Source organism: Sipha flava, unplaced genomic scaffold (genome assembly GCF_003268045.1).
Source record: "Sipha flava isolate LNK unplaced genomic scaffold, YSA_version1 131_pilon_pilon, whole genome shotgun sequence".
Classification (NCBI taxonomy): Eukaryota; Metazoa; Arthropoda; class Insecta; order Hemiptera; family Aphididae; genus Sipha; species Sipha flava.
Window position 1 is genome coordinate 456,048 of NW_020271757.1, and position 27,534 is coordinate 483,581.

At 25.9% G+C, this 27,534-nt stretch overlaps 3 protein-coding genes across 4 annotated transcripts in view; all 3 read right to left on the reverse strand.

The window, feature by feature from the left end:
- Positions 1–250: 250 nt before the first annotated feature.
- LOC112694594 lies at positions 251–21,035 on the reverse strand. Its single transcript, XM_025570115.1, has 14 exons — positions 20,718–21,035; positions 20,487–20,647; positions 20,236–20,418; positions 13,552–13,768; positions 13,277–13,491; positions 13,035–13,220; positions 12,681–12,828; positions 11,275–11,460; positions 10,403–10,491; positions 9,886–10,276; positions 9,505–9,719; positions 7,184–7,363; positions 6,320–6,461; positions 251–513 (listed from the first exon to the last, which is right to left on the reverse strand). Exons 1-14 carry the CDS (start codon positions 20,722–20,724, stop codon positions 323–325), a joined length of 2,511 nt encoding a protein of 836 aa, XP_025425900.1. The 5' UTR covers positions 20,725–21,035; the 3' UTR covers positions 251–322.
- Positions 21,036–22,272: 1,237 nt separating this feature from the next.
- On the reverse strand, positions 22,273–26,698 carry LOC112694640 (serine-arginine protein 55). Of its 2 annotated transcripts, none has more exons than XM_025570175.1 (9): positions 26,470–26,698; positions 26,132–26,202; positions 25,646–25,759; positions 24,825–24,912; positions 23,564–23,637; positions 23,297–23,503; positions 23,155–23,214; positions 22,861–22,956; positions 22,273–22,577 (listed from the first exon to the last, which is right to left on the reverse strand). In XM_025570175.1, the coding sequence occupies exons 1-9, from the start codon at positions 26,596–26,598 to the stop codon at positions 22,490–22,492; spliced, it is 927 nt and encodes a 308-aa protein (XP_025425960.1). In that variant the 5' UTR covers positions 26,599–26,698; the 3' UTR covers positions 22,273–22,489. The 2 variants fall into 2 exon arrangements, with proteins under 2 accessions (XP_025425960.1, XP_025425961.1); XM_025570176.1 differs by lacking the exon at positions 26,470–26,698 and adding an exon at positions 26,306–26,463.
- Positions 26,699–27,088: 390 nt separating this feature from the next.
- The window catches only part of LOC112694619 (piggyBac transposable element-derived protein 4-like), a 3,136-nt gene continuing 2,690 nt past the window's right edge, over positions 27,089–27,534 (reverse strand). Inside the window, exon 4 of the mRNA XM_025570152.1 lies at positions 27,089–27,113. Coding sequence (XP_025425937.1) covers positions 27,089–27,113 — 25 coding nt within the window. The remainder of the gene's footprint in view (positions 27,114–27,534) is intronic.

Genomic DNA, 27,534 nt, shown 5'->3' on the forward strand with positions numbered 1-27,534 from the left:
CAAACAAAAATTAAATTTAAATAAATATTAAACCAAAAATACATGTAGTTATTCTACAAGTAGATAGTTCAAATGGAAAATGTTATATATTTCATAGTTATAAAAATAATTAGTTAAAATACAAATTATAATTTTATAAATAATCAGATTTTAAATGTGTTATACAACCAATACTATTTTATAATTTATAGTATCATTGCAGTACATAATTTTGTAATCGTAATACAATAATTTTGTTATAATAAAAATATTAAGATATATCATAAATATATTTATATATTAACTTCACAATTATAAATTTTAATTGCATTTTAATTCTTAATTACAATTGCTGAATATCAAATCCTTTCTGCATCATGTGTGTGGGATTAGAAAGATTTACATCATATATTTGACCACCAAAGAGTACACTCTTTGTAACACGGTTAATAATGAAAAATCCAAAAGGCTTATTCACATTTATTATTACTGGAGCCGTGTTTGGTGAATAACTTAAAGTCATAACAGTGAGTGCTGCAAACAAATGCATAATATTAACAACTAATAGTTATTATTTAGTAATATCTTATAGAGTACATAAGTAATTTTATTATTAATCAATTGAATTACCAGCCTCGCATGGGAAATGTTTTACTATTATACCATATTCATAAGAGTCAACTACCTGACGACGTGACGGATACTCGAGTATCGTCTGTTTGAGTTGCTTGTTAATAGAATACCCATAAGCAACCCATTGCCTCACACTGAGCTACTCTAAAGCGACGAAATCTTTTCATAAGAGTAGATATAAATAGGGGGTTCTGGGCCAACCTCATTCGACCAGCCACCGCCGCCCTATCGTTCACATGACCTATTTATATTATACCCCTATACTATTTTTTTTCAATTTTGCTCCTTTACATAACATCCTCTTTTTTTCTTCCATTATTTTTCTCTTTATACTTCCCCTCATACATATATTATAATACTATATCATTTAAAATAATTTAAGACTATATAATACCCCACTACGCCTTCCCTTCATAATACTATTATAATTTTATTATTTAAAATAATTACAAGATTATATAATACCCCGCTATACCTTCCCCTCAAACATGTATATTTTACCGAAGTAGATAATACTATATTACTTAAAATCATTTTAAGACTATACTTAAAATAAGACTATTTAAAATTATTACAACTATAGTACAATGTTCGAATACATAAAGCGCTAATGAGTACCTACTGCTCGTCTCATTATCAGAAATGTTAAAGTATGCACGTATAAATACCATCGATTTATTAATCGATATTAGAGAATCAAATAGAAATTCTCCATTTACAATAATAATATTGTTTAATATGTTATTATGTTTCATATGTTTAAGACCATATTATTTAAAATTATTACCACAATAACACAGAGTTGTAAGAATTGGTCACCTAATAGTAATTCCCAAGGCCGTATTTGGGGGTCCAGACACCCTGCCCCCCCCCAAATGTCTTCAATATTTTACAATGTGAAGTAGTAGATCATGTTGAGACGGTTTTAAGTGAAGTGGAAGATATGCGAACAAATATTAATGAAAATTTCAAAGAAATATTTAATAAATCAGAACAATTAGAGGATATTGTTAATTCTACATATATTTCTCTAATAATATATATATCTAATAATATAGTATATAGTTAATTGTTCACATCTGTGAACAAGGAAGAAAAAATAAAAATACCAAGATTAGTAAGTCGTTCAAAAAATAGAAGAATAAATGTGGATACCAAAATTTCTGAAGATTATTTTCGTATTGCAACTGCAATTCCATTCTATGATAATTTTATTATCAACTTAAACGATTTTATCGTCATTGTATTTATTAATAAAAAAAAATCTGTTTGACATCTCCTATTTTAGAATCAAATTTTAGTTTATATTCAGATTTTATAAATGTTGACACATTACCTTCAGAACTAAAATTGTGGAAAAGAAAAAGGATTATTTTCAAATATGTAGATCGTCCACATACAGCTGTAGAATCATTAAATTATTGTAATCCTAAACTTTTTCCAAATATTAATTTTTTATTAAAAGTACTAGCTACATTACCGGTTTCTACAGCAACTCGCAAACGAACTTTTTCGACATTCAAACGCGTCAAGATATTTTTACGGAACTCTAAAGGACAAGAAAGACTATCTGGGCTAGTTATATTAAATGTCCATATAGATGTTACGGTTAATCTCGATGAAGTGTGAACCAGTTTGCTCTTCAAAAAGGTAGGAACATATTAATAGTTTAGAATAATATAATTTGTATTTCTTCATTTTTTATTTTTATTTCTTAATTTTATATTTCATATTTACCAAATGATAGTGTCACTAATGGGTGGCTGCTTTCCTCAAACGTAACATGTTCCTCCTATGTATAATTTATTATTAACTGTTTATTTAATATTTATTTGTAAACAATACTTTATATATATATTCTTGTATTATATTTAATTATTATGACCTAAGAACAGATTGAAAATATCTTATAAAAAAAAAAATTTCATATTTGTATAGTATGAGGTCACAAGATATCAAAGTAATTTTCTTTATTTGATTTTATTATATTTTAATAATAGAAGATTCAATATTTTTCTGTTTTATTTTTAATATTTGAGACATAAGTTTTATAACATCGTATAATGATAAAATCTATCTACAGTAGAACCCGTTTAAGACGCTCTCCAAGGGACCAGTTACAAATAACATCTTAAGCGGGAAATCGTATTACGCAGAAACAAAAAAATTTTATTATATTTTACAATACATCCATGTTATATACATAAAAATTATATTTTTTACTTTGCAGAGTGAATTATTACATTTATATTACCAATTTTAAAAAATCGTCTATCTTTCATTGTTTCAAAGTTGGAAATAACCTATATAAAATAAGTATGGAATAACCATAACAATTTACAGACATCGTTCAAACTACCATCAACATGTTCTATATATACAGCCGAAGAAATTGCTATACCTACTAATAGCCATAAAATACATAAACAAAAAAGTAAACCAAAAATATATTATACTAAGTGATTCATTAAGCTCCCTCATTAGTGTGGAAAACAAATTTAATCCTAGTGATATAGCAACTCAAATTCCAAACAGACTAGAAGAAGCAAAAGAAAAAAATAACAATACAATAATTATTTGGATACCTGGACACATAGTAATAATAGGTAACGAAAAGGCAGATAAACATGCCAAACTAGCTATAAACTCAACGAATTCACAATATATCAACATCTCCTCATTCACAGATATAAGAAAACAGATAAAATAAGACACCACTTTAATTTGAAAAAATAAATGGAACATCCAAACCAACAAATTAAACCAAGTCAAACAAACGGTCGAAAGATAAAAAAAAAATCCAAATATTAGCTAGACAAATGAAAAAAAAACTAAATCGGGCCAAAATTGGCCACACAAGACTTACTTTCATGGATACTTAATGAAAAAAGATGACCCACCAATATGCCAATCATGTGGTTCTACAATCACCAACACATCTACAAAGAATGCAGAATGTATGAAAAACAAAGAGAGGAACTCAATATAAGCCACCAAATTGGAACAAGTCTAGGCCCAAATTCATAAAATTCATAAAACACTATAGAATTTTTTAAAACCATTAATTTTACCAATTACCATTACCAAAATTAAAAATATTGTTTACCATTTTTTTTTTTTTTTATTTATAATTTATCTAATTATTGTTTTTTTTTTTTATTCCTCTTTATAAATGTAAATAGTATACGAATGTAATGCTAATGACCATAGCAGTCGAAAAAAATAAATTTAATAGATTTCAAAAACAATAAAAAAAAAAACTGTAAGCTATCAGCTCCACTTGATCCAGAAACCAGGGGCGGCTTCAGAGCCTTGGTTGGGGGGGGGGAGTTATAATTTTACATAATCTTATAACAAAAAGAAAATAACAATTTTTACAACACAAATTCAAATCGTCTATTTTTAAAACAGCGGCAAATATCCAATCTATAGAGTCTACGTGGAGATGTGTCAAAGTAAAATATGGCATAAAAACACGTGGTGCCACTAACTTATTGGAACGGCAGTTGATGGAAAAGTGGTGGCGTTCAATCAATGCATCAAAGAATCTTTTTGACCAGTTTTTTGAAGACATGAAAAAAAGTTCATTAATATAATAATACCCAGATGCCCAGACCAGTAGCGCAATCAGGAATTTTTCATGGAGGGGGGGGTCTGACAAAATAAACTAAAATACAAATAATAAAAAATTATAATATATATATCTAGAATATGATATTAATATACTATTATACGTACCAAGGGGTGGGGGGGTCCAGACCCGGAGTCCACCCCCCTGGTTGCGCCACTGGCCCAGACGACACCTACAATCTACAGATTGCGGGGTAGAAAATTGTAGATAACATACAACGCCAACAAACAATTGTGGTAGATACATTTCTCGTGTAGATAGCATACGACGCGAGTTCCCAAAAAATAATTCGTCTGAACATTGGTGGAAATACAACTGGTATTGTACGAGTAGGGACATCTTTTAATAATACCGTCACTTGGTATATAAAAAGAATATTAAAAGTATTTTAAATTATTCGGCGTTCCTCATATCGATCAAATTGGAGCTACTAGACATTTTGAAATCATCGGCTCAACCAGAAAAATTCAATTTAAAATTAGAAGCGATATACAACAGACCACATATCGAAAACTAGTCCGTCAATAGAGCTTTTAAGACCTATGCCAGGGCGATTTTCTCGGATAGTAATATTGAGGAATGAAAATATTCGAAAAAAATAATACGACTACATTTGTAAATGTATACAGACTCGAGAAACATTTCCAACCGCCATTGAAATTTCCCATATATAAAGTCTTTCCGTTGAAAGTAGTTGATGAAGAGAAGGAAGAACATTTCGATCTCCTATTAATATCCGATGGTGAAAAAACACATTATTATACCTATATACCTATCAAACTTCTCTTCATCAACTACTTTCAACGGAAAGATGTATACTTATAAATTTCTTTATATGTAGGGAATTTTCTAGGGGGTGATTGGAAATTTCTCTCGAGTCCGTATACATTTACAAAGTAGCCGTATTATTTTTTTCGAATATTTTCATTTCATTCAAAGGTTATGGGAATGTCAGGCTGCTGAAATTATATTTATCTTCATGCATAATATTATTATCATTGACCCTATGTTTTTTCTCTCCTGTGACATGTTTAGTCAGAAAAGCCCACTTGAAGCACTATTCGTCCGTGTTTTGTGGGATAATGATAACTTTTTTATTTTCGGTTTCCAGCACGGACGTCCGATCTAAACCCGACGCCAATAAATGTGATTTGTCAGATATAAAATCAATGTGATAATATTTTTTTAAAACCGAGTAGTCTCCTGCCTGGACCAGTGGGAATTGACTTTAACTCTTCCCTCTAATGATAAAAGACAGTGGCGTATTTATGGGTATGGTATTGGTTTTCGACCCCCCCCCCCCCGAGAATTTCCAGACTTCAAATTTTTAAATTTCGGTTAATTTGAAGTTTTTTAATTTTGTAAATTCGAATAAAAAAAAATGTTATTAATTTTATAAAACTAATAAAACCAGGATACGAAAATATTGGTGTTTTTGATTGTGCAAGTCAAAACACATTATACACTTCACAGGCTAATGCCTATTGCTGTAGCCTGTAGTTTGCAGAAAATTGTTATTTATTAATTATAGAGATGGTAAGATAAAAATCACATTTTGTTTCAGAAGACTTGATGGCTTTACCATGTTATCGATTCATCCAAATTTAAGTATTATTCCTGACAGAGTTATTGAAAAATTGACAAAAATATTAAAGAATTAAGTTTATAGAATAGAGTTTATCGTAAAGTTTATAATTAATAAAATTATGTTTTTCAATAAGAAGATAATAAAACAAATAAAAATGTAATTTTGACCATTTTATACTGATTTATAAAAAAAATGTATGAAGACATCCTCCAAAATTTTTTTTTGAAAATACGCCACTGGTAAAAGTATTAAATTTTCATTAATTTCAACAACATTGAATTAATTTCTTTGTAGATATAACATTTTAATGTTAATTGATAAGCTACAAATATAAAATAATATATTTTTCATCATTTTTAACCCTTTAGCCATTATTTAGGTAACTCCTACTTAATCGTATATTGAAATTACTAAAATGTTGATACTTATTCATCAGTAATTATTTATTAATATAATAAAAGAACATGCCATTAATTTCAATAAAATACCTGTTACTGCGCTGGCTTTTGAACCTTTCTCATTGACTTCAATTGTTACTTTATGTATGACATCCTTTACGAAGACTTGAATAGCAGGATCAAATATCAATGATAGATTTGCTTTTTGACCAAATATTGATGTTAACTTCATCTTATTAAACAATATATCAAAAAAAGTTATTGAAAAATTATACACAAATATACAGTTAAGAATAAGATTAATTATTAAAATATATAAAAATCATAGATAAGAGTTTCATCTATAATGTATATAAATATATGAAAATTGATATATTATAATACTTATTAAGAAACTTAACATTTTCCTCATACCTAAATGATGATAAAATGTTATGATTAAATAAGTGTTTTTTTCTCTTTTTTTTTTAATAAATTTTGATTGAAACAATGAATGTATTGGTTGTACCATGTTGTGTGTTATCAAAGACTAGTACTGTATTAGAATGGTAAGTATATCTCAACCAAATAAGTATAAGTAAATGCAGTGTCGGATCTAGGGCAGGGAAGGAAGTGAGTATACTTACCCTAAAGCACTGTTGAGTACTAAGGACACTCTTAAGCTAATTAACAATAAAAAAATTCATCATCATACCCCATACTTCTACCTAAGTAAGAACACTTAATTTTTATTAACCCCGGGAATCAAATTTCCTAGATCTGGCAATAAGTAAAGGAGGCCCATAAAAACTCTTGGTACCTCAATTTTTCGAAGTAAGGAATTACTATTTCTTTCGCTACATAAACAACTTCAACAAGAGTTACTGAACATTGTTACTTAATCATCTAAATTATTTTATTCACCAATCCCAATTTTTATAAGATTAATTAACAATAGTTTATTTTTATTTTTACCTTTTGAAGAACAGACATCAGTTTTGTAGAGTAATTAATATTGAATCTTGGCAAGTGCAAATTAACATTTCTTTTATGAAATGAAGAAAATACTTTTGAAAGAGGATAATGTTGTAGGTCTCTAAATAAGTTTGTTATGCTTCCATCTGGTAATAATATTATCATTGAAAAATTCGTATCCTATAAATAAAATTAAAATATATATATATATTGAATATTTAAATACATAAAATTGAATGTTTAACCATGTTATATTCATCCATTTATAAAAAAAACTTCTTGAGTTGATTGATAAACAGACGTTTTTAAAATCAAAAATTTAATACATTATTCTTTTAAGTTTTCATTTATTATTCTTTTTCCAGAATAGTTTTCAGTGCAAGATATAAATAAGACTCAAAAAAATTAGAATTTTAAAATACAATTTGTATCAGACTTCCTATAAAACAAGCTTACAACATAAAGTTTTTGTTAAAGACAACCAATTTATTCCTAAAAAGGTACTCTTTTATTTTTTTTTTTTCAAATAAAATTTAAAGTTTTAAGACTTTATATCTGACCTTAAAGTAGACTAACTTATAGAAAATTTATTCCAAGTTTATATTAAGTACATACACTAAAATTAATTATTGTTGAAAAATTTAGATTCTAAGATCCCTAAAATTGTTTAATTTCAATTGATTTTATAAAATTTGGATGTGATAATTAGGTTTTAAATATTATTTACATTAATATTTTTCAAAAAAGTTAAACATTGAAAAATCCATCCCCCAATTTTAAGAGGACATGAAACTTAAAAGCAGTGGTTCTTAACAATTTTTAAACTTCCTTTAGAAACAATTTTTTTTTTTTTTTTAATGCCACCTAAAAAAAAACTAACAAAAATAGTATGCTTGAAGTATATAATTTAAAATTAAAAATAAAATATAAATATACTGTTGAAAGTTTTAAATTATAAATTATAAATAATTATGATCAGCGGGATAGTTTTACTTGGTGCTTAAAAGCCAATTTTATTACTAATTTTAAAGATAAACGGATAAAATTATATAGTTTTATAACAATGACAAATAAGTCATGGCTCGAAGCCAAGCATAAAATCTGTATTTCAGTTTTTTTTTCTTCTATATTAAGTTTTGATGTTTATATTATATTATACACCACTTCATCGTCCACGTTTAGAACCACTACTCAAAAGTGTACCCCAAGTGTAATACTCCACAGACCGGCTATACAAGCTAAATTACGAGCGCACGTGAGTGCATGATGCATGATTGTGAAAATGTCAGTAAATCTGCAAATAAAATAATTATTTTTAATGATTTTTGGATAGAAAAACTATCTAGCTTAGAACATAAAGAAAACATGATGTAGAATTTTTACTTTTTCGATAACTTCAGTAAATAAAAATTATCTGATCATACATTTTTAGATTGTCTTGAAAAAAAATTTAAAAAAAACTATAATTAAAATGTGACAAAAAAATATTAATTTTAAATTAAAATAAAACATTACTTTAATAATTCACAAAGTAAATACAAGATTAATATTGTTAAAAATTAAACATTTGTTCAAAACACAATAATTCAGCAAAATTAATTTATTAAATTTAATTTCTCAATATATCTAATATTTGAATAAAAATATCATAACTTAAATAAATTATTATCAATATAAATTATTGAAAGAATATAAAGATCAAAAAAAATTCTTATTGCTTTCAAATTAAAAATTATATAACACAATTTATCAATCCAAACCTTTGAAAAAATTTAGATTCAACAGAAAAATATTTTTATAACTTATATATTTAATCATTTATTCTGAAATAATATGAATTTTTTTTTTTTCTAAATTAGATGTATGTCATTAATATAACGCAATAATTTAAAGACTTATCTAATAAATTGATTAAAACAAGCATCATTATTTTTATTGTTTTTTAGTGTTTTTATTAGATAATTTAGATAATTTCTAAAATGTTACTTAGATAAAAATGGATTCACAACCACAAGAGATTATGAGTCCCTACAATCTATTTTTGTTACATTACTTTTAATATTTTCAGATGTTTCAGATTAAATTCTGTATAAAAATATAAATTTTGATTAAAAAATATAATGTTATAGTTAGTTTTAAAATTAAAGGAGTTTAATTCATAGGCATCCAAAAAGTCCTGAATTTGCAAAAAAAAACAATTTTCAAAAACACAACATTTTTTTTTGATTCTACTCACTTACATGAGAATACTCTTGAAATTTGTTCAAATTAAGTTATTTACAATCTAAATATCTAATGGTTTACCACATTATACTAGGCACCTTGTAAAGAAGTTCAACTGCATGAGCATTAATAGCTGATATGTATTGGTATGACACATCATCATTTAAATACATCATATTAACTTTCACACACTCATTAGGTTTTGTATAGAAACATTCTTTTTTAGTGTTTTTTTCATTAAATTCCACTAACCAATCACCTTTGAAATAAAGGATGTTAGCCAATAAAAGTTGAGTGTTTCCATCAAAATCATCTATAAGAATTACATTTCTTAGTTTAGTAAAATATAACTGAACTTAATTATATCTCCAATAGTTATAGATAACTAAGAAAATAATATTACTGAAAAATACTAAAAATAGTAAAAAATATTAAGCATGAATATCAATAAAAATATTTTTAAATTAATACTCTCACACCTTTAGATATTATATTTTTGACAAGTCCTCTTGTATCTAACAAAATTTGTTTATTGATAAATTGTATTGATGCGTCAATATCATTGATATTAATTTCAGATATATTTGTTGAGTATAAATCCTTTGCAGTTTCTTTGAAATAATTTGATATCATTTTATTTTGAACAAAGATATTGTTGACAACTACCACATCCATTATGCTACTCTTTATAGATAACTGAGTTTGACGTAATAAATTATGCCGTGTCGATTGGTCATTTGGTAAACGTAATATATTATACAACTGATTCAAAGTATCTCCACGAGCTCCTTCTGACAGTAATGATAAAATTATTTTTATACTAATGGGAGAAGCTACAAAATTTGAATCAATTTCATAACTACTTAATTCCTATGAAAAATTAAAAAAGGAAATTAAATAAATTTATTAAAATAATTTAAATTCAGTAAATATTAATGTTTAATTAATTGCATACAATGAAAAATATAGTTAATAAAAATATTAAATTACACTTACTTCAAATAGTTCAGAATCAAAAAAATTAAATCGTTGGACATTATCATCTGATTCTAGATTCATTTTCAGATCAAGGTCATTTAATACAGCTATAATATAATATTAACAATAATATAATTATAAACTTATTAAAAATAATTAATGCACTAAATTTTTTTTAATATAAATGTTGACTGAATTAGTTATTATTATAAGAAATTTTTGCTGTTGATTTAAAAATTCAACAAAGTATCCTTAAAAAATGTAATTATGTACAAACATTTTGCCCAATATTTTGACATAAAGATTATATATATTAAGTAAGTAATTAATGATTTGCTGAAATTCCAACTTAATTTTACATCACATAATAAAATACTTAATAATAAGAATAGAACACGTAATTACTCAACAATTTTCAATGGCAACATGATAAATTTAAATTAATAATTCTGTGAAGATTTATAAAAATAATGCAAGCACATTAAATACTTAATTGTTTTTTCTATTATTATGATATTAATAATTCGGTAAGTGAGAATTTAAAGCAATTAAGCCTTGAGGTATCAGGCTTATAAATGAGGATAGGTAACCAGAAACCAATATTACTTTTAATATTTAAGTGTAATTGTAAAATTAATATATTTATTAATTTTAATTAATGTAAAAGTTAAATTTTATATTTTATATTTAATAAAAACCTAATTAGTAAGTGTACATAAATTAATAAAATATAATAATTTAACATAATTAACATATTTCAAAAACTAATAATTTAGAGTATATATTAAATCATGTGAGTTTTAAAATTAAATCCTTTAAAAAACATAAGTTACAAGTTCCTGTATTGAATCATAATTAGTAAGTTATAGTTTATTTAATATGGCAATTACGTTTCATTGAATCTGGAGTATGAGTCAAAGAATTAGAAACTTCAGGTAATCCTGATATAAATGGATTCATCACTTGTCCAACAAATACAATAGTTTGCATTTTAATATCTTCCAACATGAATAAAAATGGCCTGTTTACTTCAAAATGTTCAACTGATTCACCAAATCGGTTACCTACAGCAGCTTCTATAATGTACATAAATAACATTAATTTAAATAAAACGTAAAATTTTAATCAATCTTATAAAATCATTAGTCAAAGCCAATTGCATAAGTCTAGTTTTTTGTTAGATTTTAATTTCACACTACCAATTAAGGTAAAAATATAATTATTTCAGTTTCAGGTAACTAAAAAATATCAATTAGATTTATACAAATTAAAATTACAAAAAAACTGTGGATTAAATTTGGTGTTTACTATATTAAAAAAAAAAACAAATTATTTAAAAATGTAGAAAAGCTAACTATACTATTAATCAAACAAAGAATTAATTAATGTTTATTTTCATCTGTAAACGTTTTTTTTCAAAAGAAGTCTGCATAAAAAGTTTCAAATTATTGTTAATTAGTTCTGGACTGGTAGTAAATGGTAAGTATTATAAAAAGGGTATTTTCAATTTTTTTCACAGTAGTTTTTCAGTAAAAAAAAAAAAAAAAATATGTAAAATAGCAAAATAAGTCAAAATTTGATTTATTATTCAAAGTAAAATCAATTGAAAATAAAATAAGCCATTTATATTTGTGAAAATAATCAATGGTATGCAATAACTTAAACTTAATAAATATATTTGATTGATCCTAATTTTCAAATTTCAATTAAAATAAGCAAGATTTTTTTCTAGAATAATTTTTTAAACTATTAACACAAAAAAAAAAAAAACAATAAACAATTGATTGATAGAATCTAAAATTTACTACAAATTTATTTTAAATTTATCTTGAAAATTAAACATAATATATAACTAGTACAAACTGTATTTTTATTTATTTACTTATTTATTTAATCTAGATTTCTGACAAAATACAATAATTCACTCAGAACTCATAAAGAAATAATTTCTGAATTTATTTTTTAATTTTATTATATACTGTATAATATTTTTGTACCAATTTTATATTTGCACAAATTGGGCTTAAACAGTGTTTATAAGAAAAATATATCATTATGAATAAAATTATTTTATTAAATTATTTTAAATATTTTTATTTAATAATTATTTTAATAATATATATATATATATATAATAATATGATATATTTAATAATTATTAATAATTAAAATTTAATAATAATTATTTTATTATTAAAAATTTTAATTATCATAATCAAAGAAAAATAACTTAAATATTGAATAGACTAAACTTCTACGCTGTGTAAAACATATTTTCAAATAAAAACAAACTAACCAGTTATAGCATGTGCGATACTTCCTTCTTCATTTACTTCAATTCCAGCTTTTTGAAGAACACTAGATACCATAAGCTGACTACCAAATGGACCATACCCTAGTTTTGTTAAGTTTGCATTTTTTCCAAACATATCAGTAATCCCTAACTAATAATTATTAAAATCAAATATTTTGAATTAATACAGTATTAATTATTGCAAAACACATTATAATCAAAGACATAAACATTTGTAGCAAATTGTTGGCCAATTTATTTTGAATATTATATTCACAGAAATGTGCAGTATATGTTTATAATTTATTTTATTTTTTTTAATAAAAATATATATAATATTGAAACAAAATATCAAACCTTTTTTAATAATGGAGCAAGAACTGATGTATACTCAAAATTAAATTTCGGCAACACAACTTTTGAAAAAACTTTTGTCATATTTTTTATTGATTCACTTAGTATTGAAGGATTAAGATTATCAATCAAATTATCTAAACCATCAAGAGAATCTGGTAATATTATATACATAACAAATTTATCACCCTATAAAATAATAATTGGATGAGTAGCTGTTATAAAATTTATAAGTCATATTTTACTTTATATGGTAAACTTATTATTCGTGCATTCAATGACTTTAAAGTAGTAATATTAAAATCATTATAAGTAGTCATCAATGGAACATTAACTGTAGAATTAGAGTTCAAATAAAATGTACCAATCTTGGTAAGATTTTTATCAAATTGATTTTTCCAACCACCTTTAAAATATATAGCATTCAACAAAAGAAGAACAGTATTTTTATCGGTTTCATCTGAAATTACATAAATTTAATAAATCTATGTTAATATTAAATATATTTTCAGTTAATTACCTGCAGTTATTAACTCTTGTATATGTCCATGGGTCATAATTTGTGCCCATTGATTTATTAAATAAGCAGCATTTTCAGGTTTACTAAAATCTATTTTTTGGTAACTAGAATTGTATGTCTCTGTAATAGTTGCTAAAAACTCATCATTAAGTTTAACTGATGTATCAATAAATAATGTTGTACCAATATCCAATTCATAATCATCCTTAACATGATCCTAAATTATATAACTTAATTAAAAATTGAAAATTATTTCAACCAACAGGTTATATAATTATATAATATATAGTTATATATATCCATCATTACTTCATTTTTTTTTTTTTGTCAAAAAACAAAAAAATGATTAAAATATAAGAATATAAAATAGTATAATAAAGATAAAAAGGATGAGATTAACAATTAAGAAAAATACTTGGAACAATTACCTATGTTAAATTTTATTCTGAAATTCTTGTATAAATGTTAACTTAGAGTTATATGATTTGAATATTTTACACAATGCTAACATTAAGTCATTATACCGAGTTAGACAATTTTTTTAAAATTTTTAAAAAAATTGTTTTTAGTTTTTAAAATATGGTATTAATAATATTTTACAAAACTTATGGATTTATTTAATAAGAACCAATGTCACAAAATTAACTCTATGGACCATAGGCGTGTGCACGAGCAGTGGCGTATTTATGGAGGAGGAGGGGGGGGGGGTCCAAAATCCCAAAAAAAAAAATTTAAAAATGCCAAATTTTAAACATAACAGTAATATAAAAATTTTAGTTTGTTTATTCAATAAAGCAGGGGTTCCCAAACTTTTTTCCGCGATGCCTTTTTTTGGACTCAATTTAGCAACAGTGCCCTGCTGTGAATAACATGAGACAGGACAAAAAAAATACTCATAGATAACTAATTTTATTAATTTAATTAAAATTAAATTAATTATAAATTAATGAATTTTTAAACTTAAAAATTGAATAAATAAAAATTATTGTTATCATTATTATAATTATTACATAAAATATTATAAGATTAAAATGAGAATGTCCAAATATACAATAGAAAATATTTCATTATATGCTATAAAGTTTTTACAGAAACAATAAGGAAAAAAAACTAAACATTTTAAACTATTTGTTATGAACCGTAGACCACGGCGCCCTTAGAAAGTGCTCGCGGTGCAGTTTGTGAATCGCTGCAATAAAGTATTAAAGTAGGTATAATGAAAATATATATATGTATAAAAAAATATTAATATTGCTAATTATTAAATTGTAATCGGATAATAATAACAATCGACCGCACGGCACTCACATAGTAGGTATATAAACAATCTAATGTGGGGTAATCATAGGTCGATAAGAATATCAATATCTTAATCCATGACTGTCACGTCTTGTCAGTTTCATTATGCACTATGCGCAACATAAAGTAATATAGAATAGGATTAATACAATCATAAAATTATTTCGCTATTAGGTATGACACCCTCCCCCAAAAAAAAGTTTCTAAATACGACACTGCCCACAAGTGTGACTATTAGGGCTATAGCCTCACTTGAACCTTTTTTTAGGTAGGTACTAGGTACTTAGGTAAAAAAAGTTAATAACTATTTTTTTTCTCAATTTTATAAAATTTCAAAAAAAATAAAAATTTCCGGGACTGGCATTCATTGATAATCAGATTGTACATGAATTTTTCTAATAAATTTTATTTTTACTTACTTATGTTTTGTATATCTATTTTTTTTTTTAAAGAAAGGTTTTATAAGGGGGTGGGTGATCAAGAAAAATAAAAAACCACACCGAAAACAGAAATCTACTCACACCTAAGCTATGGACAATGCCCAATATTAATGTCTAATATAGTAGTCTCAAACATACAAACCGCAATAAACATACATTTTGAACAAAAATGTTTACGCATCATAAATACATAAAATATTATCTGACGTTTGTGTTTTATTTTTATATTAATTGTTCAGAAATCCTATTATAGGTAGGTACTCAATAAAGTATTTGAAATGCAGTAAATATAATCAAAGATAAATATAATTTGTTTTTCGGTGTAGGTCCAGTAATAATGTGGTACCAGTTTGACTGTGACCAACTGTGATGCCATGTTGGCCTTTTTCATTTTAATCTGACTGACAAAATACCCTATCTAGCTCCTGGCATTTTTCTAGCCATTAATTGTTTTAACTAACTTAATTCTGATTTGAATTATATATATTTTAATTAATCGTTGGTGTATATAAGTATAATATTACATATATGTCGTTAAGTATAATATTACATAACGACATTCAGTGGCGTAGCCAGGATTTTTAAATGGGGCGGGCTAACCACATTTTTTGAATAAGTAAGGTAAGAGAGGATATGAGAATTCACCCTTAACCCCCCCACCATCTACCTCCAAGTTTCTAAACGCATTTTAGTATAGTTTTAAAAATATTTATTAATATATAATTTATAATAATAAAAAATAATAATTTTGGTTTCAGTGTTCAGTCACTTGCTCCACTCTGACAGCTGCATTCTCTTAGGCGAATTTCTGGCAAATTCAGTTATTATTTCACTTTCATGGAATTGCTCTTTTTTATTTATATTAGCCATAGCTAATCCATTCAGTCTGTTTTCCGACATGGTGCTTCTTAAAAATTTTTTTAAGCGATTAAGTGCTGAAAACGTTCTTTTCGAAGTGAAAGAGATAACTGGTAACCTGGAGAATAATTGTAAAAGTATTTTAATGTTAGGTCGAAGATTGGTGCGATGAGAGAGTGAATCAAGAGCAGAATTTGGTTTTGGAATAGTATTTTGACTCCATTGTTGCCTCCATATGAACAGGTCAGCCCTGATTATAGATGAGGTATCATCATGGAGATCTTGGACATATATTTTAGCAGCTTTTATAATATTTTTATCGTCATACATATTTAAATTGACCGGAATAAGTCCTTCAAATGGCATAACATCAATAAGCCTTTGATTAAAACGAGCATTGATTCTATTAAATAGTCAAGATACATTATACATATAAACACGGCCCATGGGGGAGGCTATAGCCCTCTTAGCCCCCCCTTGGCTACGCCACTGACGACATTGATATCATGAGTTTTTCCCTTCGTTTTCGTTTTCACTCCATATGACATACCATAGATAATATAAGAATTCCTTTATTATCTATGGACATACCATATTTATGTTTATTATCATAACAAATTATATTTATCAGTAGTTGTTAACTACGAATCGGATTTATATTCATATCTACTTAAGATGGAAAATTTAGTTCCTTTCTGTGAATAGTTCATTAGTTCACAATTCATTCAAGTGAATAGTTCAAATGAACTATTCGTTCACGAACTTAACATCTCTAATATCTAGTTAATAGTTATCACTTGACATCTTGGACTAGTAGATCCTAGCTCGTGCAACGATTATAGATTCGTGATTAAAAAGACTAATTCACTATTTTAACATTTGTTTAGGTACTACATATTTATTTTATTTTGTTATTTTTATTACTTATTATTTTATTTAATTACTTCTTTGTTGTTTTAATGCTAGACTGCTAAGAAATACAAAAAAGGATAAACTATTAATTATGTTGATTAATTTTACTATATAAAAATATTATGATTGTTATAATATTAATAATTATTTTATAACTCATCAAAAGGCTGATTAAAAGACTAATTCACTATTTTAACATTTTTTAAGTTACTTATTAATTTTGTTTTGTTATTTTTGTTACTTATTACTTTATTTACTTGTTTTTTAATAATATTAGTTACTTGTAAAATATGACAAAAAGATTAATAGCTTTACTAAAGAAAAAAATGGAAATTGCCAACAATTTTAAAACTATTAATATTTTATTATTGCGTTAATATGTTCAGTGGCGGATTTAGCGTTTTGGCGCCCCTAGGCCTAATCACTCTTTCCCCCCTATCATTCTACTAAGGAACAAACAATATTTGGTCTAAACCCTTTTTTTCAAATTTTATTTAGTTTTTTATCAAAAAAAAAAAAATTTAATATTAAATCTTTAAAATAGAAAACTTCTAAAAATAAAATATTTCATGTCTATTATTTTTCTTCAGATACCATCATTACCAGTACAAATAAACAATGCTTATACAGTCACATAACGGAAATATAAATAGCCAGATATGAACATACCTATACTCGGATAGTCGAATGTTCCCAATAAGTACATAGGTACTAATAAGTTATTAATAATAACTAGTAACTAACTGTAATTATTTTATTACAAATGAAATATTTTCAAATCGTAATAATAATTGTAATATTCTTACTATAGCCTACTATAGTTACGCATCATATAATGTTCATATAAATATATTACTACTTATAACTTTTTAAATTTTTTTTTATTCGTGTTTATATGACAAATATAAAAAAAAATATATTAAAATAAATATACCTAATAAGTCAATAATAAAACTTAATTCTATAAAAAAAAAAGCCGCCCTAGGCTACAAGCCTTTTAGCCTGCCCCCTAATCCGCCACTGAATATGTTCATTATTAATCAATTTTTTTTAGCTGATTTCTGGTCTTTTGTGATAATACTCATAGCTTTTTAAAAAAAATTATAACTGGCAACACTGGTGACCAGTATTGTTTTGTTCATACTAGTAACTAGTTGCTATTCAAGTGTAATTTTAAATTTAAGTTTATACGCGTTATTTGTTCGTTTAAATGTTTCATATCACACCGATGAAATGTAAAATTGACCATGAAAGACGGTTTAAAAATTTTCAAAATTATAAAGATGATTTTCTACTTTTTAATGAGCCATGGTCTATAAATGTAGAACATATGAGGGAAATTTACAATTCGAGTTAATTGATTTGCAATGTAATTCTGTATTAAAATCAAAATTTGATACTGTTGGAGTTCCAGAAATTTTTAAATACCTTGTAAACAGTTATCCAAAACTAAAGAAACATTTTTCTAACATCCATATTATTCTTATCCATGTTCGGTAGTTAACAATTATCTTCTTCCATGAAATTGAACAAATCGAAAAGTCGCAATTAAATTTCAAATGTCAAATTATAATCTGATTTGCATTTGGAATCAAGAAATTCTTGTGCAAATATAGACAGCTCAGAAACGGCTTGTAAGCACTTACTACCGGGGCAGTGCCCCGGTAAAAATATTTTTTATATACATTTTGATTAAATAAATTAAAATTTAGTAGGCTTACCAGTATATTTTTGAATATATTTGAAGATACATAATTTACGTTTTAGCGTTTAAGTAGTTTTAATGTGATAAGAAGGAAGCCAATACAATTTTTCCTAGGTAGATGGGGTGGTTTAAATCATACCGCCCTGTAAGATATAAATGTTCAAATCGTCTCTGACAGCTTGGTACAAAAAAAAAAAATACGTCAAGCTTCAAGTGCAGCTCAAAAATGAAAATAAATAGTTACTCAAGATATTTTTAGATTTAAATTTAAATTTTTTTTTAAATTAACGTTCATCATATTATTTCAATGATATTTTGTAGTAATAATAAATGAAATAAACGGGATGTGCTAAATGATTGGAAACTAATTTTTTGATTGGAACTCTAAAAGTATAGAAAATAAAATTAAAGAATGCCAAGGTTTATGAAAATATTTTTTTGGAAATTAAAATATAATTGAATGAAAAAAAGATGTTAGAAAAAATTGATAGGAAAATAAATTATTCGAAACCTAAAATCATGAAAGATATTATACACAGAATATAATAACGAAAATAAATAATAAGAATTCCTTATTATTTAAAAATAATTTACAGGAAAATAAATAATTGGAAATCTAAAAATCAATGAAAATTATCATTGTACCTTAGATTGAAGGGCGTATATAGGGGCAATTGGGAATTTGCGCCTCCCCCCCATCACCGTTTTTTATTCTATAAAACACAATAATACGTAATCAATAGTAAATTATTTTTAAGTTTCTATGGAAGAAAAATGAGTGCCCTCCCATGATCACAACTCAGATACGCGCTTGCTTAGATCCCTAATACCTACCATATGCAGTAGCGGATCTACACACGGGGTAACTAGAGTGCCTTGATAGAGATCTACGATATTAGCTTTCCCCGTCTAGTGTTCTATTTTAAACCGTTCTTGAATTTTTTGATTCATCCATTAATATTTTCCATAAAATTAGTAAACCAATTTTTCTCTTTCCTTACTTTTATTTACCATGAAATTATTTTCAATCAAATATTTTTCCAGTTATTTATTTTCGGAACTTTTTTTTCAGTGAAATTATTTTCCAACATTTTATATGCTCCCAAATAAACAACTACTTTTTTTATATTTACATAAATAATTTTGGTAATAGTAATTTTAATAAAAGTAATTTCATAATATATTAAATCATTTAGATTCTAAATTTTAGAATATTTTAGATGAATGGAATTTTTATGTATCTTTGCCTTCAATTTTTAGTGTATAAGTAAAAAAGAGGACACTTAATATTTGGCCCGCGAACTTTGAAAAAATATATGGTGCATAGATAATTTGAGTTTGAGAACACTGGTCTAATAGATTACCTAGTATAATGTTAATTGTAATTTCTCATCTGATATACAAGTATTTACTCAACCACCTTCCAACATAATTATCTTTCTAAATTTAAAATGATAATCCATAATTTACTTGTAATGATTGTAACTTATGTGAATAAAGCAGCTTTATATCTTTTCCATGACCAAAGAATCCAATGCTTTGTTCTATTTGTTTAGCGGTATTTCCTAGTGCTCCTTCATAAATCATTAGTAATACCAACTTAGCACTTAATGTAGATACAACAGCATTTTTCTTCTCTGTGGCATGCAGAGCCTATTGATCAATCAAACCAATTTCAAAATTACTTAAAACTCTTATACAGTAAATAATATTCTTTGTACCTTGCATAGTTCCCAGTCAAAATAACGAGGGTCTGGGAATGAGGGTTTCGGTTTGGTACGAATCACTTCAGAATAATTTATTCGAGTGGCATTCCCCTTAATTGGCTTAGAAGCAAACACAGCAAGGACACAACAAAAAATAATTATCAAAGCAAAATTACCTAAAATTAAAGTAAACTCAAATCGGTATTAATTAATAAACTAGGGTTGTTAGCTTCAAAAAAAACTTGCCTTTCATCGTGTTTAACTTTCTTCAACAAAATTAACAATTGGATACAAAACCGAAAACTAGTAATATGCACTAAAATAAACTTAGGTTAACACAATAAACTTATTTATAATCTTTAAAAACGATGCGAAAGATAACCCTTATTACAACTTCCTGCACCGAGGTTGATTAGCTTACTGATTCTAGTTCTACATATTTGTTTAAAACTGACCCCACCTAAAGGTACAAATGTACAATTATTGACGGTCAAGTTGAAACATAAGTATGAACTGTATAATCAGCGGAACGGGATAGGATTCTAATAGATTAATGTAAATAATAAGTTTCAATATACTTTACTATTAATCATGCATGGATCAAAATATCATATCTTAGGTATTGACTAAAAATTTACAAATTTGTGATCACTTCCAAATAACCCACGAAAATATAAAATTCGTATTAAATAAAGACCTCATAAGTTTGGCGGTCAGACCATTGATACCAGACTCAAGGTTGGTTCACTTAACTGGTTTTACATTAATGCAAATATTAGTTACAAAACCAGTTTCTAAAGACAACCTCAGCGCTAAGGTACAATTACCTGTTAATCACCATCACCTTAACAGAAAATCTTTCTGCATACTTTTGTTGGTGTACTATAAGGGAATTCCATTTATTACATAAATAATAAACTATACACAACGTAAACGATGCTATTGTTCGAATTATAAAACCTGTTAAGATTATTTAACTATATTAAATTAACTCAAATGTTTTTATAGAAAATAAATATTAATTATAAAAGTAAAATGGATTTAAAAACTGCCCATTACATTTATTTAAACCACGAATTACAAATCACTTTACAGTTACTTTTCTCAACTTCAACTAGGACCATAGTTAAAATATGCAAGTACCTTCTAAAATTATAAAGTTTCAAATTTCTTTCTTGAAACTGACCAAATATAAATATATAGTATTCTTTTCAATGTAGGAGTACAGTACAGATTCATGATAACATGATAATAAATTTAAATTAAATTTAAAAGGTGTACATAAAGAGGAAAACTTTGGTACATGTGTAACAAATTTAATTTTATTAGTTTTGCTAATTAAAATACCTTAGTTAATTAAATCAGAATCAAATAAAATATTTAGACTTGGATACTTGGAACATTTTAATTAAAATAACATTTATTTAATATCCAAAAATATTTCTTTCCTTTATTTGAATGTTAAAAGAATGTCAATTAGATCCCTTTTATTTTTAAATTAAGAATTTAGAAAATACTTCCCAATCTATGTTGCAATTCAAAATTGTTTTTCTTGTTCTAAATTTTAAATTTCTTAACTGTAGTAACTATGCAAAACATAAATTTACTGTTATACATATATGAATAAGTGGGTGACATTTTCTTTTAGACTAAAAATCACTACTAAAACTTAAATTAAAGTATATAATCACCTTACATACATCATACAAATAAATAAGTGATTCTTTTAAAACATTAAACCTTATAAAAGAAAAAAATATACCAAATACGTTTTTTCTCCTTAATAATGATACACATTTTATACCAAACAACATTCATGTGCATTTCTTTAGATATAAGTTTCAAAATACAAAATGTTCTGTAAAATCGATAATTGGTACTTTATCTACGGTATTAAACATAAAAATGAACTACTAGTCAAATGGTTAGATTAAGTGTACAGTAAGTTAAAATGGATAGAAAAAGACTGAATTGTCATAATAAAAAAAATTTAATAATAGAGGATTTAATGTATTTCCTTAATCATCTCCAGATTGTGGACTGGCATCACCATTTTTTTCTCTTGATGGTGAACGGGATTTTTCATCAGGTGAACGTGAATCGCGCCTAAAATAAAAAATAAATAAATTATTTCATTCCACAATACTTCCTATATATTTATAATGCATTTTCAAGCCTATTGTATTGGATACAATAAACATATTGTAAGTTGTTCATTATTTTAAGCACTTAAATGCTGAACAATATTTCACAATCTAAGATTTATAGCATGGTCTATTCAAACTCCAAAAAACATCAAATCATATACACTAGTTTTAAAATCTAGAGATTGATCCACAATGTTAGAATTTAACAACAAATATGATTTAAAATAATTGGTTGAACATACTTAATACGCTTATTAGATATTGATTGTGAGCGTGACTGGGATCTTTTTTTGTCAATAGATCCTGAGCGAGAACGTGATTTGGAATGAGCCGGCGATCTAGAAATAAAAATTTTAATTTTAAAAGATACTTAACACAACAAACACAATAATTTATTATTTATTTAAATAAAATAGGCAAGATGGCACCCAATATCAAGCATTTAGCTAAGTGGCATTATTACTGAATAAATTTATACTTTAATAAGAAATAAAAAAAAATTTGATCTAATAATTTATTAATACTATTGTACATACTTATAAGGAGATTTTGAACGAGAATCAGACTTTGACTTGGAATGGCTGCGTGATCTACTCCTAACAAAATAAAATATATTAAAAAGGGATATGAGTACAAAATAAATCATATATGGTCACACTATATTTATTTAAATCTTACCTTGAACGAGAGCGTACACGGCGACGTGAGCGAGACCGGGACCTAGAACGGGAACGAGAACTTGAAGGACTACGACTACGTCTTCCTCCACGTCCACGACTACTACTTTTATCTTCTTGAAGTATAATGCGACGGCCATTCAATTCTGTGTCATCCAATTTATCAATTGCAGTCTTGAGATCCGAATATGACGCAAACTCTACAACACTATACAAGAAAAATAATGTACATTATCGTTGAAACTAATAATACAATTTAAGTAATTACCCTTCATTCTTGCGTTGCTTATGTGCATCAGCATAAGTCACTTCTCCAGCTTGACGCATGAAGTCCTTTAAATCCTATATTTATACAAATAAAGTAAGAGTAAATAATAGTACAATATTTCATATTTAAAATCTATATAAAAAAAATGATTATTTTTTTATAACTACATTAATTCTACGCCAAATACAAGTGTTTTTAAAATGGGATTGTTTTCAGAAAACTTCACTTGAAAAACGTAAAAATGATAGGAAGAAAGTGCTCATTTGCTGTTAGTGAAGATGTTTATACATAAATTGGGGCATGTTGATTGATTTTAGTGCTTTTGATGATCGTATGGCCTTGTTGTTTGATGACTGATACCAAATTCTTTTTTGATACTGCTTCTTCAAGATCCTTAACTCGTTATCAATTTGTTTTAAATTTTTCAAAATATTGTTTGAACATTTATTTTACAGCCTAACAAATACCAAACATTGTTTATGTTATTATTTAAATACATACCTCTTAAACACTTGGAATGGTATTGAAAAGCGACTCGGTCTCGGACCTTGTGTGGGGCGACATGAATGGGGGGTTAACCAAATTGGGCAGCTGATCGGCTTGTATTGTTGGGAACACCTTTGGTGGTTAGGCCGATCATCCTAGGCCCGGAATGGAATGTGTGATATCGTACTGTGATCTTTTGTGGTATTGGCCTATGTGCCTGATTGTGCCATTCTTATGTTATCGGCCAACGATCAAGCGTTTAATGTCATTGGTATGGACATCAATCGAACCCAACACATTGTGGTGGCTCTTTAGAAAAATAATATTACATTTTTTTTCATTTTTTTTTTTTTCATTGTTTACGATTAAAAATAATTTGTTTCCTTAAAACAAAATTTTCTTAAGCCATTCACTTTATGTTACTAAAATTAAAATTAATTAAACGAGTAAATCTTTTAATAGCATTATCGTTCAATGGGCAATAAAGTGAATGGCAACACAATTTTATGATGTCCTTAAGATAGCAGGGTAATTTAATACATGTTATGTTAAACCTTAAGATAGATTGCAGGCTCTTTCCTCAAATAATATTATTGATGGAACATTTATCAGCACCTCACAAAAACAAACCACATGTGAATAGAAAGTTCAAAAATGAATAAATCTCCAAAATTAACAAATGGCAAGACATAAGTAATTTAAAATATAAAATGTCAACAAATATGAAGTAAATACCAATGAAGTAATACAAATTCACATGATAATGATTTCTTACCTGCCAGCTAACTCGACTTGACAAATTTTCAACTATTAATCTATAATTTGTTCTTGTTGGTGGTCCATACCTATCATTTCTGTCATCCCTAAAATTCATATAAATATCATTTAAATGAACAGTTGAAATATATATTTTAAGACTTTTAATATAATTATTGGAATAAAATCAATTGGGAATTATCAAGAAAAAATGTATTTAAGTACATAAATTAAATTACAACAAAAGTAGTGACTTTATAACTAAGAAACAAATATATGAAACTTTGAAAAAAAAACTGCGAAAAATATTACCATTATAAGTTTTAATAATTAATACATACTATATTAACAATATATAATACACAAACCACTAAATAATTGAAATCAATACTAGTAAAATATATCTGAATTTTTTTTTTATCGATCTTCAGTTAACTTCAAATCAATAAATAAAAAAATTAAAAATATTAACACTTTAATTTTACTGAAAATTTGAAATTTGAATACTCCTTAATACACATTTGTATAATAATGAAAATCATGCAATTATATTTTCATATACAAATTTATCTTAAATTCAATATTTATTTTTAATAAATCATAATATAGAAATTTTTAAATAGAAAAAGAAACGTATTTAACACCATAATTTTTTGACCAAAAAATAATCAACTCAATATAATTGGAACAAACATTATCAAACATAAATATTTACTGAGGGATGAATCTTTTAATTCTAAAAATAATAAAATCTACAAGTTATAATTAATGCTATAAAGATAAAGCCATAAAAAATATTAAAGCACAAATTAGCAAATTAGTAAAAATGTATATTCATACCTAGCATCACGACGAGGTCGTCTGGGTGGTGGTGGTGGTAAATCACCACCTCGCCCTGAACCACGCCAAACATCACTGCCCCTTGGTGTTCCACGAGCTCTTTCAACTGAAACTCTGCAAAATATTATTAGTTTACATTATAACTTATGATCACTTGAAATATATACGATTTACCTGATATAAAAACATTTTTTTTCTTTAAATATTATTTAATTTACAAATTACTAAATTTATTTTAACAAATTATAAATATAAAATTAAAAACATTGTGTCTGATCAACATTTCACACTCAGAATAATATTTAAAACCAATGATTCATTGCTAAAGACCTTCTCTAACCCAATATCTAATTTTTTTTGATAATTGTTTTGAATAATTTAACGTCAAATAATAATTTGAATTTTTTTTTTTTCATATTAAGATCTCATCACCAAAAATAAAACTAAATATTAAACCATAAAAATAGTATTAAAATAAAAATATACCTTTCACCATTAAGTTCACGACCATTCAATTCATACACAGCATCATCAGCATCACGATAGTCATCAAATTCCTAAAAAATTTTTTTGTTAAATAACAGTAAAATATAACAAACTACAAAAATTTATACTACCTATTTTCATTGTTTTATATATACTGAATAATATATTACTTACAATAAATCCATATCCATTTTTAAGCAATATTTCTCTAATACGGCCAAATCCCCTGAAAAACCTTTCAACATCCCTTTCTCGCACTCCATAAGGCAAATGGCCAATATAAACTCTTGAACCACTTCCCATACTGAAAATAAATTAAAATAAATATGTACACTTACCACAAAAGCATATCCATTCTTCATAGCAATATCCTTGACTCTGCCAATTTTCTGGAAAAATCTCTCGAGATCCCTTTCGCGAACGCGATGAGACAGGCCGCCAACAAACACCCTAGTGCCATTACTCATTCTGACCTCTTTGGATCAGTCACCAAATGATTAGATAGAAGGTACTTCTACAGCAGGATAGGCTTATCCAGCTCCTGATAACAATGACCGTATTCAATATTATATAAGCCACTATTAATAGGTAACATCACATTTAAATACTTTATGTATTTGTGGATATAAAATATGTTTATGGGATAATTAAAATGCAATGAAACTTTAGAATTTTGATGTAAGAGGTACTTATAATCATAACGGTCATTGAATATAATTTATTATGGCTTACTTTTAAGATAAAAAGACCATTTAAATGAAATCTAACATCAAAGAAAAAAACTATCAAGACAAAAATCTTGTTAAAATTTTTTTAATATTAAATTTATAAACAGATACGTTAATAACATTTATGAGTATAGAATGTGAAATGAATGATCTAAATATTGTAGTACCAAACTCATTACTTAATAAATTCTAATATAATAACTTAAATGTTTTAATAAACAAACTTATATCACTTAGAATATAGCATTGCTTGACTGAGGACATTAAAATTTTAATTAATAATTTCTAAACAACACTTTAAATTAATGAATCATTAAATGATATTAATAGTATAATAAACTCAAAAAAATTGCAACCATTATTAAGAATTAATTCCAGATTTAAGACTTTTATCAGTTACTAAATATGCAAACACCACCCAAGAAAAATATGAAAAATTAATTTTATTTTTGGGTTTAAAATGCATAATTTATAACTAAAAAATGAATATTTATAAAAAAAATAGAGTAATAATACTGAAATTGTTGTCCATGATAAAAGAAAAACTTCAATAATAAATAATTAAGTATATTAAAAATTGAATAAATGCATGAAATATAATAATAAAAAGCATTGTATTTACTGATAAATTGAACTTCCAAAACAATTACAAAATTAAGAAAAAAAAAAAAAAAA